The sequence below is a fragment of the Saccopteryx bilineata genome, chromosome 1 (assembly GCF_036850765.1).
Source record: "Saccopteryx bilineata isolate mSacBil1 chromosome 1, mSacBil1_pri_phased_curated, whole genome shotgun sequence".
Taxonomy (NCBI): domain Eukaryota; kingdom Metazoa; phylum Chordata; class Mammalia; order Chiroptera; family Emballonuridae; genus Saccopteryx; species Saccopteryx bilineata.
Genome location: NC_089490.1, coordinates 353155738 through 353174483, shown reverse-complemented (window position 1 = coordinate 353174483; position 18746 = coordinate 353155738). Strand labels below are relative to the sequence as shown.

General features: G+C 37.9%; 2 protein-coding genes across 2 annotated transcripts in view; both read right to left on the bottom strand.

The window, feature by feature from the left end:
• Window positions 1-13083, bottom strand: part of LOC136318485 (olfactory receptor 2AG1-like) — a 68619-nt gene extending 55536 nt beyond the window's left edge. The window contains exons 1-2 of the mRNA XM_066250851.1: window positions 12994-13083; window positions 12697-12768 (exon numbers count right to left, since the gene is read on the bottom strand). The gene's annotated coding sequence lies outside the window, so the exon portion shown is untranslated. The remainder of the gene's footprint in view (window positions 1-12696; window positions 12769-12993) is intronic.
• Window positions 8085-11433, bottom strand: LOC136318487 (olfactory receptor 2AG2-like). Its single transcript, XM_066250853.1, has one exon. It carries the CDS (start codon window positions 11425-11427, stop codon window positions 10477-10479), a length of 951 nt encoding a protein of 316 aa, XP_066106950.1. The 5' UTR covers window positions 11428-11433; the 3' UTR covers window positions 8085-10476.
• Window positions 13084-18746: the final 5663 nt, after the last annotated feature.

Below are 18746 nucleotides of genomic sequence, written 5' to 3'. Positions count from 1 at the left end.
GTATCCCTAATCTGTAAAGAACTCTGCCAACTCAGTATGAAAAATATAAATAAATTATTTATGCAAATTAAAACAATCGATTTAAGTGGTATACCTGATAAAATAGTAAAGACTGTTTATATGTTAAATTTAACATGGGCAAGGTGTGGAGAGTTAAGTACACTTACATATTCCTGGTAAAAATACAAAAATGGGAGAGTGACGTCACGGAAATGGCGCCGTGAGAAGCGCGTCCGACAGCTCTCCCCTAAATCACAACAAATCTATCAACTAGAAACAGAAAAATTTATCCTCGGAGCATTCCGGAGTTCCACACAAACTGAAAGCAAAAGGACTGTTATCACTTGAATCTGAGAGACGAGGGTGTGGAGGAAGCTACCACAGCGACGCTCATTCAAGCCGCCAGGGAGTGCGCCTGCGGTGAGTCAGCCCATATACTTGGGAATCGCAAGCCGCCGCGAGCCGCCGACCGCGAGCTGCCGCGAACCCCCGAGAACCCCCGCGAACCGCCACCGGCACCGCGAGCGGCCGCCACGACCCGCCGCGCGCGCGCCCGGTCCGGTTGAGAACTGCTGACGTTCCCAGCGGCCCGCACACTGCGAGTGGGGGTCGCCGGCCACCGGTGCCCGGAGCGCCACATTCGCGCGCGTGCCTTGGGCATTCCACGCGCCCAGGGCACCCTGCTGGCCCGCACACCCAGGGGGCTCCATTATCCTGCGCCTGGTGCGGTCCGGCCGCCAGCGGCGGGGCGAGCGGGAGAGGCTTGGGAGATTCTCTCCATGGGCGGGGCACCTCACCCAGCCATTCAAGCTAACAATCAAGCGTTGGGGGAGGGGCGCGCGCAGGCAGCCTAAAACACCTTCAGAAACACAGCTGCGACCCAATCACTGAAATTAGCTTAACCCATAAAATCTGCGCACCCTCGGTTCTAATTGATAAGATCTCTCTCAGTTCAGCGATCCAAGACAAGAGGCGTGATATTTTTTAGTGCCTCTCGCTAAAGGGGCGGGGGCAACTTCTGATTGATAGAGCCTCCATATTCAGGGATAAACGCTAACAAGAAGGACTTGGCAGATAATAAGGTCTATACTACACTAGTCGTAAGCAGAGACTAGTGCCTCTTCATCCTGCAAAAACAGGCTACAAAGTGTGGAAAGCCTGGGTTGAGAGGTCCAACTAAATGATAGGCGCTGAACAGTCACCTTGACAACAATTGACTCCCACCCCCGCCTGATTACACTGGAGGCCCTGACTGTCAGAGCCTTTCCCAAAGCCTTGCACTGAGTGGGGATAGAGTGGGGATTTCCCAGCTCTTTGAGCCTCTTACTCCCCAGGCAGAAGCAGTTGCAGCCTTATAGCTGGATCACCAGGCTGCTAATTCAGAAAGGGGGGACTAGGAGAGAGAATCCAGGAAAGCAAACTCTCTCATCGTTGGACCCTGCAAACGCCAACAAGCCTTTACTTCCAGCAAGACTAAAGCCAATTATATGACATAGCCATAGAATCCCATCAACTGCAAATCCCTACCTAAGAGTGACACAGGGGCAGAGCCTGGGGTACAGAGTCACCGACTAGGAAGAGGGAGAGAAAAGAAAAAGGAAGAAGTTAACCTCTCAAAATCAAGAAAAACCCACAGACTTTACAACTTGATCCACTAATTTTTTTTTGTTGTTGTTGTTATTGTCTGTTTCTTCTATCTTTTTGCCTTTATTTCCTCCACCTCGGTCCTTCTATTCTCTTCCCATCTTATGCTTCCCCTTTCTTGAACTACACTACCCATGAGTGTTGCATTTTATTTTTCTTCTTCATCCTCACCCTCCTTTAAGGTTATACTCCAACACACTTAACTCTCACTCTCTCCTCTTTTGTTTTTTTTTGTTTTTTTTTGTCTTGCTTTATTTTGTTTTTTTCTCCTCCTATTTTATTTCTTCCTTCGTTTTTCTCTTTTCTTATTTTTTCCTTTCTATTCGTTTTTCTTTTCTCATTTTACTTTCCTCCCATATAATCCTCAATCACGAACAAATTAGTTAATTTGGGACTCAAGGCTTTTTTTTGGATTTATTTCTCTTTTTTGCTTTTGTTTTTATTTTTTTTCTCTTGTTTGTTTATTTTTGTGGCATTTTGGGTCCTCCCAACCCAAGGTCTCCATTGTATTTAGTCTTCGCTCCACTTAACACAACAGATTTTTACTTATTATTTTTATTTTTCTTGTTTATTATTCTTTTTTGGTCCATTTTTCTGGTTCCCTCTTATCCCTCTCATTATATCTCTTAGTTGACCATCACTTACAAGCAAATCATCTTATGCTTGTCTAAGATTTTCTTCCTTTTTTTTTTTTTTTTTTTTTGCATTTAGTAGGTCCCTATTCCCTTTTTTTGCCCTTTGAACTCTTCACCCCAAATCAGGCCCTCCATTATAGGCATGATATTTCCCTGAGGAGGAAAGAGGAAGAAAAGAGAAGAGAGAAAAAAAGGGGGAAATAATAAATTATTACTGTTTTTTTTTGTGGGGTGTTTAACCCTTTTTTTTTTTTTTTTTTTTTTTTCTTTTACTCTTTATTAATTCTAATTAGTGCTATCAATAAGACTACCCTCAGATGCCGATAAGAAAGAGGAAATCGAATATTATGGATACAAAAGAAAGAGAGGTAACACAAATAGATGTGGAAAAATCTATGGAGAAAAGACTTAACATATTGGAAGCCTTGGAGCTAAATGACAGAGAATTTAAAATAGAAATCTTAAAAATACTCAGAGAGATACAAGAAAACACAGAAAGGCAATATAGGGAGATCAGAAAACAACTCAATGAACACAAAGAATATATTACCAAGGAAATTGAAACTATAAAAACAAATCAAACAGAAATGAAAACTCAATTCACGAGCTGAAAAACGAGGTAACAAGCTTAGCTAACAGAACAGCCCAGATTGAAGATAGGATTAGTGAAATAGAAGACAAACAACTTGAGGCACAACAGAGAGAAGAAGAAAGAGACTCAAAAATAATAAAAAATGAGAAAGCCCTACAGGAATTGTCTGACTCCATCAGAAAGAATAACATAAGAATAATAGGTATATCAGAGGGAGAAGAGAGAGAAAATGGAATGGAGAATATACTCAAACAAATAATAGACGAGAACTTCCCAAGCCTGTGGAAGGAACTAAAGCCTCAAATTCAAGAAGCAAACAGAACACCAAGTTTTCTTAACCCCAACAAACCCACTCCAAGGCACATCATAATAAAGATGACACAAACCAATGACAAAGAAAAAATTCTCAAGGCAGCCAGGGAAAAGAAGAGTACAACATATAAAGGAAGGCCTATTAGATTATCATCAGATTTCTCAGCAGAAACTCTACAAGCTAGAAGAGAGTGGACCCCAATATTTAAAGCCCTGAAAGAGAGGAACTTTCAGCCAAGAATACTATACCCATCAAAGCTATCCTTCAAGTATGAAGGAGATATAAAAACATTCACAAATACAGAAAAGATGAGAGAATTTATCAACAGAAAGCCCCCACTCCAGGAAATACTAAAGGGGGTTTTCCAACCAGATTCAAAGAACAAAAGAAAACAACACCACAAGTAACAGCTCCACCAAGAACACAATAAACCAAACTTAAACTGTGACAACAAAGGAAAAAAAGGGGGGAGAGGATGGAGATTAACAGTAGCAAAGGACGATGAAGTGCAGAAATACTTATAAGATAGGGTACTACAATGAATATGGTAGGTACCCTTTTCATTACTTAACGGTAACCACCCTTAAAAAAACCACCACAAAAACACTTGACTTAAAAAAGGTAGCAACAGAGGAAAGAAGTATGGAACACAAACAAACAAAAACAAATGATAGAAAAACAAAAGAGAAGAATCAAACTAGATACAAAACTAACAGAAAGCAATTTATAAAATGGCAGTAGGGAACCCACAAGTATCAATAATTACACTAAATGTAAATGGATTAAACTTACCAATAAAAAGACACAGAGTAGCAGAATGGATTAAAAAAGAAAATCTAACTATATGCTGCCTACAAGAAACACATCTAAGCAACAAGGATAAAAACAAATTCAAAGTGAAAGGCTGGAAAACAATACTCCAAGCAAACAACACCCAAAAAAAAGCAGGTGTAGCAATACTCATATCTAATAATGCTGACTACAAGACAGAAAAAGTACTCAGAGACAAAAATGGTCATTTCATAATGATTAAGGGGAAGTTGAATCAAGAAGACATAACAATCCTTAATATATATGCACCAAACCAAGGAGCACCAAAATATATAAGACAGCTACTTATTGACCTTAAAACAAAAACTAACAAAAATACAATCATACTTGGAGACCTCAATACACCGCTGACGGCTCTAGATCGGTCATCCAAACAGAGAATCAATAAAGATATAGTGGCCTTAAAACGAAATACTAGAACACCTGGATATGATAGACATCTACAGGACACTTCATCCCAAAGCGACAGAGTATACATTTTTCTCTAGTGTACATGGAACATTCTCAAGAATTGACCATATGTTGGGCCACAAAGACAATATCAGCAAATTTAAAAAAATTGAAATTGTACCAAGCATATTTTCTGATCATAAAGCCTTGAAACTAGAATTCAACTGCAAAAAAGAGGGGGAAAAACCCACAAAAATGTGGAAACTAAACAACATACTTCTAAAAAATGAATGGGTCAAAGAAGAAATAAGTGCAGAAATCAAAAGATATATACAGACAAATGAAAATGAAAATACGACATATCAGAATCTCTGGGACGCAGCAAAAGCAGTAATAAGAGGAAAGTTCATATCACTTCAGGCCTATATGAACAAACAAGAGAGAGCCGAAGTAAACCACTTAACTTCACACCTCAAGGAACTAGAAAAAGAAGAACAAAGACAACCCAAAACCAGCCGAAGAAAGGAAATAATAAAAATCAGAGCAGAAATAAATGAAATAGAGAACAGAAAAACTATAGAAAAAATCAATAAAACAAGGAGCTGGTTCTTTGAAAAGATCAACAAAATTGACAAACCCTTAGCAAGACTCACCAAGGAAAAAAGACACAGGACTCAAGTAAATAAAATCCAAAATGAAAGAGGAGAGATCACCACAGACATCATAGAAATACAAAGAATTATTGTAGAATACTATGAAAAATTATATGCCACCAAATACAACAATCTAGAAGAAATGGATAAATTCCTAGAACAATACAACCTTCCTAGACTGAGTCATGAAGAAGCAGAAAGCCTAAACAGACCAATCAGCAGGGAGGAAATAGAAAAAACTATTAAAAAACCTCCCCAAAAATAAAAGTCCAGGCCCAGACGGTTATACTAGTGAATTCTATCAAACATTCAAAGAAGACTTGGTTCCTATTCTACTCAAAGTCTTCCAAAAAATTGAAGAAGAAGCAATACTTCCAAACACATTTTATGAAGCCAACATAACCCTCATACCAAAACCTGGCAAGGATGGCACAAAGAAAGAAAACTACAGACCAATATCTCTAATGAATACAGATGCTAAAATACTAAACAAAATACTGGCAAACCGAATACAACAACATATTAAAAAAAATAATACATCATGATCAAGTGGGATTCATCCCAGAATCTCAAGGATGGTTCAACATACGCAAAACGGTTAACGTAATACACCATATCAACAAAACAAAGAACAAAAACCACATGATCTTATCAATAGATGCAGAAAAGGCTTTTGATAAAATACAACACAATTTTATGTTTAAGACTCTCAACAAAATGGGTATAGAAGGAAAATATCTCAACATGATAAAGGCCATATATGATAAACCATCAGCCAACATCCTATTAAACGGCATAAAACTGAGGACTTTCTATCTTAAATCAGGAACAAGACAGGGTTGTCCACTCTCTCCACTCTTATTCAACGTGGTGCTAGAAGTTCTGGCCAGAGCAATCAGACAAGACAAAGAAATAAAAGGCATCCATATCGGAAAAAGAAGAAGTAAAGCTATCACTTTTTGCTGATGATATGATCCTATACATCGAAAACCCGAAGGACTCCACAAAAAGATTATTAGAAACAATAAACCAATACAGTAAGATCGCAGGATACAAAATTAACATACAAAAGTCCATAGCCTTTCTATATGCCAACAATGAAATATTAGAAAACGAACTCAAAAAAATAATCCCCTTCACGATTGCAACAAAAAAAATAAAATACCTAGGAATAAACATAACAAAGAACGTAAAGGACCTATATAATGAAAATTACAAAGCATTGTTAAGGGAAATCGAAAAAGATACAATGAGATGGAAAAATATTCCTTGTTCCTGGATAGGAAGAATAAATATAATCAAAATGGCCATATTACCCAAAGCAATATACAAATTTAATGCAATTCCCATCAAAATCCCTATGAGATTTTTTAAAGAAATGGAACAAAAAATCATCAGATTTATATGGAACTATAAAAAACCCCGAATAGCCAAAACAATCCTAAGGAAAAAGAATGAAGCTGGGGGCATTACAATACCTGACTTTAAACTATATTATAGGGCCACGATAATCAAAACAGCATGGTATTGGCAAAAAAATAGACACTCAGACCAATGGAACAGAATAGAAAGCCCAGAAATAAAACCACAGATATATGGTCAAATAATCTTTGATAAAGGGGCCAACAACACACAATGGAGAAAAGAAAGCCTCTTCAACAAATGGTGTTGGGAAAACTGGAAAGCCACATGCAAAAGAATGAAACTCGACTACAGCCTGTCCCCGTGTACTAAAATTAATTCAAAATGGATCAAAGACCTAAATATAAGACCTGAAACAATAAAGTACATAGAAGAAGACATAGGTACTAAAATCATGGACCTGGGTTTTAAAGAACATTTTATGAACTTGACTCCAATGGCAAGAGAAGTGAAGGCAAAGATAAATGAATGGGACTACATCAGAATTAAAAGTTTTTGCTCAGCAAGAGAAACTGATATCAAAATAAACAGACAGCCAACTATATGGGAACTGATATTTTCAAACAACAGCTCAGATAAGGGCCTAATATCCAAAATTTACAAAGAACTCATAAAACTCAACAACAAACAAACAAACAATCCAATAAAAAAATGGGAAGAGGACATGAACAGACACTTCTCCCAGGAAGAGATACAAATGGCCAACAGATATATGAAAAGATGCTCAGCTTCATTAGTTATTAGAGAAATGCAAATCAAAACTACAATGAGATACCACCTCACCCCTGTTAGATTAGCTATTATCAACAAGACGGGTAATAGCAAATGTTGGAGAGGCTGTGGAGAAAAAGGAACCCTCATTCACTGTTGGTGGGACTGTAAAGTAGTACAACCATTATGGAGGAAAGTATGGTGGTTCCTCAAAAAACTGCAAATAGAACTACCTTATGACCCAGCAATCCCTCTACTGGGTATATACCCCAAAACCTCAGAAACATTGATACGTGAAGACACATGTAGCCCCATGTTCATTGCAGCACTGTTCACAGTGGCCAAGACATGGAAACAACCAAAAAGCCCTTCAATAGAAGACTGGATAAAGAAGATGTGGCACATATACACTATGGAATACTACTCAGCCATAAGAAATGATGACATCAGATCATTTACAGCAAAATGGTGGGATCTTGATAACATTATAAGGAGTGAAATAAGCAAATCAGAAAAAAACAAGAACTACATGATTCCATACATTGGTGGAACATAAAAATGAGACTAAGAGACATGGACAAGAGTGTGGTGGTTACCAAGGGTGGGGGGGGGAGGGAGGACACGGGAGGGAGGGAGGGAGAGAGTTAGGGGGAGGGGGGAGGGGCACAGAGAACTAGATAGAGGGTGACGGAGGACAATCTGACTTTGGGCGAGGGGTGTGCAACATAATTTGATGACAAAATAACCTAGACATGTTTTCTTTGAATATATGTACCCTGATTTATTAATGTCATCCCATTACCATTAATAAAAATTTATTTAAAAAAAAAAAAAAAAAAAAAAAATACAAAAATGTTTAACATTTAGAATATTCAGTATCTTTTTGTATTAAGAAAATTAAATAGATTTTTGACATTGGTTTTAGTAATTCTATTCATAAAAATTTATTGTAAGAAAAAATATTAGTTATACACTAGGAGATCAACATTGTTGTTTTTATATACACATACATGCACAACACTACAACCATTATTAAATTTATAATAGTGATGAAATAGCCAATTCTATTACAAATCATCCATATGATGTAATGTTATGTTACCACATAAAAGTATTTTCAAGGCTATTTACTCATGTAGGAGTTAAGATTTATTAAATATTCATTACATGCCAGGTGTTCTAAATACCGTTCATTTATATTTACTAACTTATTTAATCCTCACAACAATTATGAGTCAGGACTTAGAATTACTGCCAATTTATAGTTTATAGATGATTAAACTAAGGTATATGCTCAAAGTTATACACAGTAGTCTCCACTTAGTCTTGAGGAATACATTCCTCAGTGGATGTTTGAAACTGTGGATAATACCAAACTCTGTAATGAGGCACAGTAAGAGATTAACAACAATAACCAATATTATAATAGAACAATGTACTGTAATAAACGTTATGTGAATGTGGCTCTCTCTTTCTCTCTCAATATAACTTATTATATTATATTCACCCCTGTGACGAGGTGAGATGATGCAATGCCTTAAATAGATAATTTTCATCTTTACACTGAAAGGACGCATTTTACAGCTGCTCTTTGGCATAATTAAATTGCCAGCATCACCACTCTAGTGCTTTGGGGTCATTATGGAGTAAAATAAGAATTACTAGAACACGAGCACTGCAACAGCCAATCTGATAACCAAGATGGCTTCTACCTGAATAACTGATGTGAGTGTCTACAGTGTGGAGACCCTGGACAAAGGCATAGTTCATGTTCTGGGGAGGACAGCGTGAGATTTCATCATTGCTCCTCAGAATGGTGTGTAATTTAAAATTTATGAATTATTCCTGAAATTTTTAGTTTCATATTTTCAGACTACGATTAACCCCAGTAACTGACACCATGGAAAGCAAAACTGCAGCTAGTGGGTGGGAGGACTGCTGTATAAATAAGTGGCAATGTGTTTAATTTAAACCTTAACACTCAGATAACTGACGCCAAGTTCTTTGTCACTGCTGTATACTGCCACCATATAATGTAGGGGGGAAATCGCTACATTTTAATAAGTGAAAAAAACTCTATTCTACATGCACAAATCAACTCAGTAAAATGCACACCTGAATTAAAAATGAAAGGAAATATATCTAAATGTGTGTAGAGATTACCTCTGTGTATGGAGATTTTAGTTGCTTTTGCCTACTTCTAGTATTCTTACTGTTCTTAATGTTTTTAAAGAGAACATTTTTTATTGTTAAAGTTGTTTTATTTTTGAGAAAAAAAGAGCAAATTTTCAAGAAAATGCAGCATTCTCAAAAATAGTGCCACTCAGATGAATTATGTGATTTGAAGCTTCAAAATAACTCACAGCTTTTGTTTAAATATTTCCAGACTTATTAACAAATTGTAGCAGCATAACATATTTAAGCTACTAGGAAATGAATTTATATGTTCACCTCTCCTTTTTTAACACAAATACACAAACTCATATACCCGCACATATTAAGCATATAAACCCTTTGCAATTAATTGTAGGGCTGCTTGAAGACAACCTTAAGATAATAGAAAACCAGTTTTGTTTTGTGTCTTTGTTTGTTTACTGACAAGGAATAATCATAGTTGTTTACCATGGACCTTGCCAATGAGCTGCTCTAACTTCCTATTTTATTAATTTCAGTAATATTTGTATTTAAAGCCTTATAAAAAAATCTCCATGTCAAAAACATAAAGACAAACAAAAAACACCCATTGGAGTGCCCAGGTGGGGAAGGTTCCATAATGGCTGATGTTTGTAAAAAAGAGGACTGAATGTGAAGCAAACACCTGCAGACTACTAGTAGTTTGGGCATTAAACTAGGCTGCCTACATGATCTTTATCAAGGACAGTTGGTCTAAAATATGTGTCTATTCAAGGATCCCTTTCCTGATAAGTGACTTTTGCTTAGGCTTCCAACTGAAACCTTCGTTTCTTTGGCTCTAATATTGGTGAGTTTGGACTCCTAAAGTTAGATGTTATGTCCCAAGTGGTCAAAAGCCCCTAGCTGTATTTAACTTAGTAGCTAAGTGGAAATAAACAGAGTAAATTTTAAATAAAGTGTGACTCATAACTTATAATTTTCCTCATGGAAAAGAGATGTAAAAGAGCATTTCACAAGTCAAGTTACATTCTTTATTTTTCTATTAAAAGATATACTTTGCACTGTGGTGCTTCTGTCATAAGTACTTGACTCTAGTAGAAATATTCTGAGTTTGAAGAGGAATAAATTTCAAAACTAAGCCATGATTTCTTTCTAGAAGGTGGAGTGTGGCTGCAGTGTGTATTTTTTCAGGAGCCTCCTCAAGGCCCCTGTGACCTCCTTATTCCTCAGGCTGTAGATGAGGGGATTCAGGGCTGGAGTGACAATCGTGTAGAAAACAGAGATGATGTTGTCCTGCTTGGGGCTGTGGAGGGAACTGGGCAATACATACATGAATGTGGCAGCTCCATAGAACATCCCAACCACAGTCAGGTGGGAAGAACAGGTGACTAGGGCTTTCTGCCTTCCTTTATTTGAGGGCATGTGGAGCACAGTAAATAGGATTAGTGTGTAGGAGGCAACAATGACAGAAAGAGGGAGCAAGAGGAAGGTCACACCTGTCACATACACCAGGAGCTCATATCTGGAGGTATCTGCACAGGCCAACTTCAGCAGAGGTGGGATCTCACAAAGTAGGTGACTTATTTTCTGGGATGTGCAGAAAGGGAAGTGCATGGTGTACAAAGTATGTCCTAGAGAACTCAGGAATGCTATGACCCAAGTTGTGATTACCGTGAGCCAGCAGACCCTTGGACTCATGAGGACCGTGTAGTTCAGAGGATGACAAATGGCCACATACCTGTCATAGGCCATGAAGGCCAGCAGGAGGTCCTCTGCACCACCCAGGGTCAGTGCCAGAAACATCTGAAAGGCACAGCCCCCAAACGAAATGATGTTTTCATTAGAAAGAAAATCCACAAGGGCCTTAGGAGTGACAACAGACGTGAAGAGGAGGTCCATGAGTGAGAGCTGCCCAAGTAGAAGATACATGGGCGTGTGGAGCCGGGTATCCATTGTGATGACCAGGAGCAGCAGGCCATTGCTGGTCAGAGCCAGCAGGTACAGCACTGCAATTGTGGCACAGAGCAGCTCAGGGGACCCACTGTCCTTCAGAATCCCCATCAAAATGAAGCCACTTCCCAGGGTGGAGTTCCAGTGCACCATTCTCTGCTGTTTTTCAGTTGCCTACAACCAAATAGACTCAGTGAAATTTTGCTAAAATGGTCCCTTAGTTTTTTATATCAAAGGCCCATGAGAGAGCCAACATGAGTCAAATAAGGTAGTACCTTTCCCACTGGTAACTTACTTTACCTCCTGATCTCACAGTTTATGACTCTTTAATTGTATCTTGATAAAGAACCATCCGAATGAAGAACAAGTGTCACAATAATAGCTAAACATTAAAAGATCACAACACAAAAGTATGATTCAATCATCAAACATGAAACTGTATCTTTCCAGAAAGATTAAATACTCTCTAAATAGGAAGCAATATTCTGGCACCCATGCCCTTGATTATTTTTGGACCTATCTTATAACATTAGACTCAAGATTTAAATACTCAGTTAATGTTCTGCATAGACCTACTATAAATGTGAAGTTCTGAAATAGGTACAGAAAAATGTTTTAATAATGCAGTCTCAATAGATTATGTAAATATGTTCTCACTTGTTTTTATCACTCAAGGCTATAGATACAAGCCTCTTTGGAAGAGCTAATGTGTATACAATTAGTCACTTCTCTTGTCTAGCTCCACATTCTCTTTGTTCCTGGGTGAGAAGAATTCTAGATTGTCTGAGACTAGGAGATGGTATATTTGAGATGCTGTTCTTTTTAGATTTAAACCTTTAGGATAAATGCAAACATAAGTGCTTTTTAAACACAGGTTATGATAAAATGTGACCAGGAGGAATTAGAAATACAATAACAGATGAGGCTTTGCTCATGATGATCAGAGTGTTTATGTTTGACAAACTGGAGAAAGATACAGACAACAAGAGAGTAAGTATGTATTTTAACATTTCACTGGTTTCTATTGGCCTGTCCTGAGTCCATAGGATTTTAATGAAAAGAGGTATTAGAGCCTATAATCAGGCATATTTTCTGCTCTTAGCTGGACCTTTGGAAGTTTATTTTATCAGATTCATGCAAAAATGCTTTACCAGAGGCCACCAACCCTATGAGATCTAAAGATATATACTGATCCTTTGTCAGGAAATAGAAACCCAAGCCTGGTATGTCACACAGATTCATCATCCTCATTGGTTCCTCATCATGTTTACAAAACCAAGAGTAGAGGAGTTTGAAAAGAAATATAGAGCCTAAAGCACTAGAGAATATGAAAAACAGAGTAGTTAAGTTCTTGGGCTTTGTTTCTCAACTCAACATTTCTAGAGTCTGTACATTTCCCTGAAAGAGAATCAATGCTCTTACCTTAGATGGTGAGAAGCCCAGCTGGCTGACCATGCAGACTTCCCTGGGATTGTTTTAAGGTCAGGAATGTTCCTGTAAAAATTTGAAAATAAGACAGGAATTTCTAATGGTATCACTTGGTTTAATTTTTGCTAACGTGAGGTAAGAGTCTGAGGAATCTGACCAAGATAAGTATCAGGGACCTTCTGTGCCTTCTATTGTTCCATGTGTCTTCTCTTGATGCCATAGACTCAGAGAGCTGACATAGTCTCTGGGTAGTTTCTTTGGAGCAAGAAGATGGCTTTCCTGTTCACATACCTTTGAAGAATTAGGAGAAACTGCTTCTGCCATACATTTTCCCAGGTAAATAGTCCATCTTGCACTGGAACAGTTGTCAGACTGAGTTCTTGGGTCTAGATGCCCAGATGTTCATGTACAATGCTAGGGTCTAGGGGAAAGGACTAAAGCAGCAGGTGTCTGGATGAAGTACATATTGTAAGAGCTGCTGCCTAAGGGAGATCCTGCCAAGCCTGGGATGGGGCCAAGAGGGAGCCAGAGCCTTGTCCTGGGGGAGGGTGCTCTGTCTCCTTATTTCATGACCTCTCCTCCTCTATTCTATGCTACCCTTACCATCAGAGGGACTTATCTTTTCAGAGGAAATAGCCTCCCCTGGAAATACTGGTCCAGGGGAGGCTATTTATTATTCATTAACAGAATGTTAATGAATCCCCTTGGGCCTGTTTCCTATCCTTGCATTCTCCTCTCAATAAATTTGTTTTAATCCAAATTGCCAATTTATGTGCCTCATTGAAAACCTTCAAGATACAGGTTAGTGAGTCTGACCTGTGGTGGTGCACTGGGTTTAAGTGTCAACCTGGAATGCTGCGGTCACTGGTTCAAAACCCTGGGTCTGCTCGGTCAAGGCACATACAACAAGCAAGCAATGAAACAACTAAAGTGAAGCAACTATGAATTATCAACTATGAGTTGATAACTTCTCTCTCTCTACCTCCTCTCTCTATAAAATCAATAAATAAAAACTTTAAAGCAAAACAAAACAAAGATACAAATTAGTGAAAGATTTTTTAAAGTCTAACTCTAAGTATTCTTTTTTATAGTGGGGTTGACAAAAAGAACTTAGGAAACACAGCAATAAAGAAAAAATATGTTTATGATCTTGGGCATGGAAGAATCTTGAACAAGACATAATAAACACTAAATTTGGAGGAAATTTTTATAAATTATACTGCATTAAAATGTAAAACTTTGGTCTGTCAAAAATAAGGGGAATGATAAGATATAAGCTATAAGAATGTATATAATCAGTAAAGATTTTGTATCTAAAATGCAAATAAAATGTCCACTAATAGGTTTCTAAAAGGTACAAACCAAAAGAAAAATGGAGACTAGCATGAAGTAGAAATTTCACAAAAAATATGACACATGTGCCCCTGAAACCTGTATAATTTTGTTAACTAGTGTCACCCCAATACATTCAATAAAAAGAAAATAAGACACAAATTGTGAATAAAATAATAAAAAATTCTTTATAATTAATGACATAATGTAAAGTCTTTGATAACATTTATGCTCACTAGATTGGTAAAAATTAAGATGTTTGATAATAACAACTACTGACAGTAAGGATGTGGATCCCTGGGAATACATAGACACTTCCGGTGTGAGTAAAACATGATACAACCACGTTGGGAAATTATTTGGTGCCAATTTCTGAATCTGAACCTTTGCATAACTTATGGGTCAGCAGTTTCACTATTAGTATTTAGAAAAACTCTAGCTCATGAGTCCCAAGAGATATGTATAAAAATATTCATAGAAGCATTGAGTATAAAAGCAAAAACCTGGAAAAATGAGGCTAGTGTTCTTCAACAGGAAAAGATATGTTATAGACTGAATTGTGTCCCCCCAAAATCTGTATGTTGATGACTTAACCAACCTTACACATGTCTCTATGTGGAGTTAAAGCCTTTAACGAAGCCATAGAGGTTAAATAAGGTTATAAGTGTGTAGCTCAAATCCAGTAGGACTGGTGTCCTTATATGAAGAGGAAGAGGTATCAGGAGTGTGTTTGCACAGACAAAGCCTATGTGAGAACACAGAGTGAGAAGACAGCCATCTGCAAGCCAAAAAGGTATGTCTCACCAGGAAGCAACCCTGTTAGCAGTACCTTGATCTTGGACTTCCAGCTTTCAGAACAGGGAGAAAATTTCTGTTGTTTAAGCACCCTGGTGGGTGGTATTTTGTTATGGTAACCCAAGCAAACTATACTATAATACATAAACCATTTACAGTATCACATAACAATAAAAATGAATAAATAACAAACAGCTACTCCTTACAAGGGTGAATTCACCTCCTTTCAAGAGGGTGAATCTTGAAAAACATATTCACTGATAATTTCAAGTCATAAAAGACTCTATTCAACACTATACCATTTTTATAAATCTTACAAACAAGAAATAATTAATTATAGTATTTTAAGATATATGCATATGAGTTAAGACTATTTATTTTAAAACAATGGCATTGTCAACGCTCTAGTTTTTAAGTCAGGTAATGTCCTCTCACTAAATTAGCTTGGGAGCGCTAGGATTCTATCCCCCCACAAGGGAGAGACTGATGGCTCATTTATAAATTGCTGACAATAAATCAGGAAGCAAGGTCCCCTGTCTTGATCTGTCCTCTGCCCAGATCTTAACGTAGATTTTGTGGCTTCTGTGGGACACTTTTTTCAACTCCCTCCCTTCCCGTGACCTCCTCCTTTATGATCCTCTTAGCCTGAACTATTCCCAATTCATTACGCATGTGCTCTGTGAATCTGTAATTACAATATCTTTCCTTCATTGACCTTTCACAGTCTAGTGTGGCCTGTGCATGAATGTGGGTGTCCTAGTGTTACTATTTTCTACCACCATTGATACTTGAAGAGAGAGTAGACAATTTTCAAATTATTGAGCAGAAAAAAATAAAAAGAAATACACACAGTATTGAAGTCATAGGATGTCAACATTAAAGAAAAACCTTTAAAATCTTCCCAGAGATATAAAGTGGATTACCCACTGAATAAGGCTTAGATGATAGTGAACTTTTGAATGGTAGCAATAGGATAAGAGAGAAAATCTTCAAAAGTGCTGAGGGAATATAACTGCACACCTAGAATTTTATGCACAAATAACCATCATTAAAGAATGAGGACAAAACAATAGCAAAACTAAAAGAGCCTGATCAGGCAGTGACACAGTAGATATAGTGTCAGCCAGGAATGCTGAAGACCCAGGTTTGAAACGCAGAGATTGTCAGCTTGAGCGTGGGTTCATCCAGCTTGAGTACAGGCTCACTGGCTTAAGAGTGGGGTTGCTGGCTTGAGCATGGGATCATAGACATGACCCCATGGTCCCTGGCTTGAGCCCAAGGTTGCTGGCTTGAGAAAGGGGTCACTGGTTCTGCTGTAGCCCCCTGATCAAAGCACATATGAGAAAGCAATCAATGAACAGCTAAGGTGCCTCAATAAAGAATTGATGCTTCTCATCTCTTTCCCTTTCTGTCTGTCCCTGTCTCTCTTATTAAAAAATTTTTTAAAAAGCAAAACTAAAATAATTTATTGCTAAAGACCTTCAGTGGAAAATTTCAGCAAGAAGAGTGATTCATAGGGAATGTATACAGGAAGTAATGATAGAGTAATTGGTTGAGTGAATAATTTGGCAAGTTTAATTGAAAAAGAATAAATATATATGTATTATAAGAGAGTAAAACTAGTTGGAGAGCTTGTGGAGAAAAAGGAACCCTTATTCACCGTTGATGGAAATGTAAACTGGTATAGCCATTATGGAAAATAGTATGACGGTTCCTCAAAAAATTAAGAATAGAATTACCATATAACCCAGCAGCCCCTCTTTTGTGTATCTACCCCCCAAAAACTTGAAAATGTTTATTCACAAAGATATACGCACTGCTTATGTTCACTGCAGCATTATTCAAAGTGGCTAAGGCATAGAAACAACCCAAGTGTCCTTCAATAGATGACTGGATAAAGAAGATGTGTTACTTGTATACTAATGGAATACTACTCAGCCATAGGAAAGATGAACTACTGCCATTTGCAACAACACGGATAGATCTTGAGAACATTGTGCTCAGAGAAATTAGAAAGTCCAAAAAAGCTAAAAACCATATGTTTTTACTCATGTGTGAGATATAAAACTGAAACTCATAGATACAGACAGTAGCATAGTGATTATTGGAGGGAAGGGGATTAGGGGGAGTTACAGGTTAAAGGAGGACAAACATATGGTGAAAGAAGATGGTTTGACTTTGGGTGGTAGGCACACAATGCAATATGCAGATCACATATCAAAGAAATATACATTTGAAACTTATAATCTTACTAACCAATAAATTTAATAAAAAAGAACAATTATAAAAATTAAAAAGAAGGCAATAAACTGCTATTTAAAGTGTTAAAATAAATTTTTTATGAAACCAAGTACATTAAAGTACTGTAACTAGAGAGACACCAAATAACAGAGTAGCAACATTTATAAATTTAAGAACAAAATAAAGAATAAAACTAAAATTCTTGACAAAAATAACAAGATGGAAATAAGATTTTTATTTGGATAAAGAGCTGTAGAAGCAGAATATCAAAAGCCTTATGTTCATTTATTTTAAATGAACATTTCTTAAATTTTTATTTTCCTATTAAGGTATAATATGCATATAGTAAATTTTACCTTTTTTATTTTACTTTGTATTTTTCTGATGTTGGAAATGGGGAGGCAGTCAGACTTCCGCATGCGCCCGACCAGGATCCACCCAGCATGCCCACTAGGGGGCGATAGTCCGCCCATCTGAGGCATTGCTCTGTTGTGACCAGAGTGGGCGATGCTCTGCCCATCCGGGGTGTCGCTCTGTTATGACCAGAGCCATTCTAGCACCTGAGGCAGAGGCTACAGAGCCATCCTCAGCGCCCGGGCCAACTTTGCTCCAATGGAAACTTGGCTGCGGGAGGGGAGGAGAGAGACCGAGAGAAAGGAGAGGGGGAAGGGTGGAGAAGCAGATGGGTGCTTCTCCTGTGTGCCCTGGCCGGGAACCGAACCCAGGACTCCTGCACTCCAGGCCGACACTCTACCACTGAGCCAAACGGCCAGGGCTAATTTTATCTTTTTTAGATTAAACTTATACAAATGTATATAGTCATGTAATTACCACCAAAGTCAAGATGCAGAAGTTTCATCAACCACTAAAATTCTATGGTGCCATTTTGTAATAATCTCTTGTCTTCATCCAAGCCCCTGCCACTGTCTATTCTGTTTACTGTAACCATTATGTTTCCAGAATGTCATGTAAATGGTATCATACATTTTGAGTCTAGATTCATTCACTTAGAATAATGTCTTTGAGAGTTATGTATATTCTAGTGTCTATTAGTAGTCTGTTACCATTTTTTGCAAAGTCCTCTCCAATTTTATGGATGCATCATAGTTGGTTTATCCATTCACCAGTTGAAGGACATTTGTGTTGTTTCCAGTTTTTGTTGAGTATGAAAAAAGCCATTATAAAAATTCAGGTATAGGGTTTTTTTGTTTGTTTTTCTTTTCTTAAGTGAGAAGCAGGGAAGCAGTGAGACAGATTCCCACATGCGCTCTAACCAGAATCCAACCAGCAAGCCCTCTACCCAGCAATGCGATGGCCATTGGTGCACGCACTGCTCCATTGCTCAGCAACCAAGCTACTTTAGTGCCTGAGGCTAGGCCATAGAGCCATTCTCAGAGCCCAGAGACAACTTGCTCCAACCAAGCTATGGCTGTGGGAAAGGAAGAAAGTGATATATAGAGAGAAGCAAGAGGAGGAGGAGTGGAGAAGCAGATGATCGCCTTTCCTGTGTGCCCTGACCAGACTCAAACCCAAGATGTCCATATGCTGAGTTGATGCTCTAACACTGAGCCAACTGATCAGGGCCAGATATAGGTTTTAAATGAACATAAATTGTTCACCCACTTGGGTAAATACCTTGAAATAGATGTGTTCAGTTGCATAGTAAGTATGTGTAA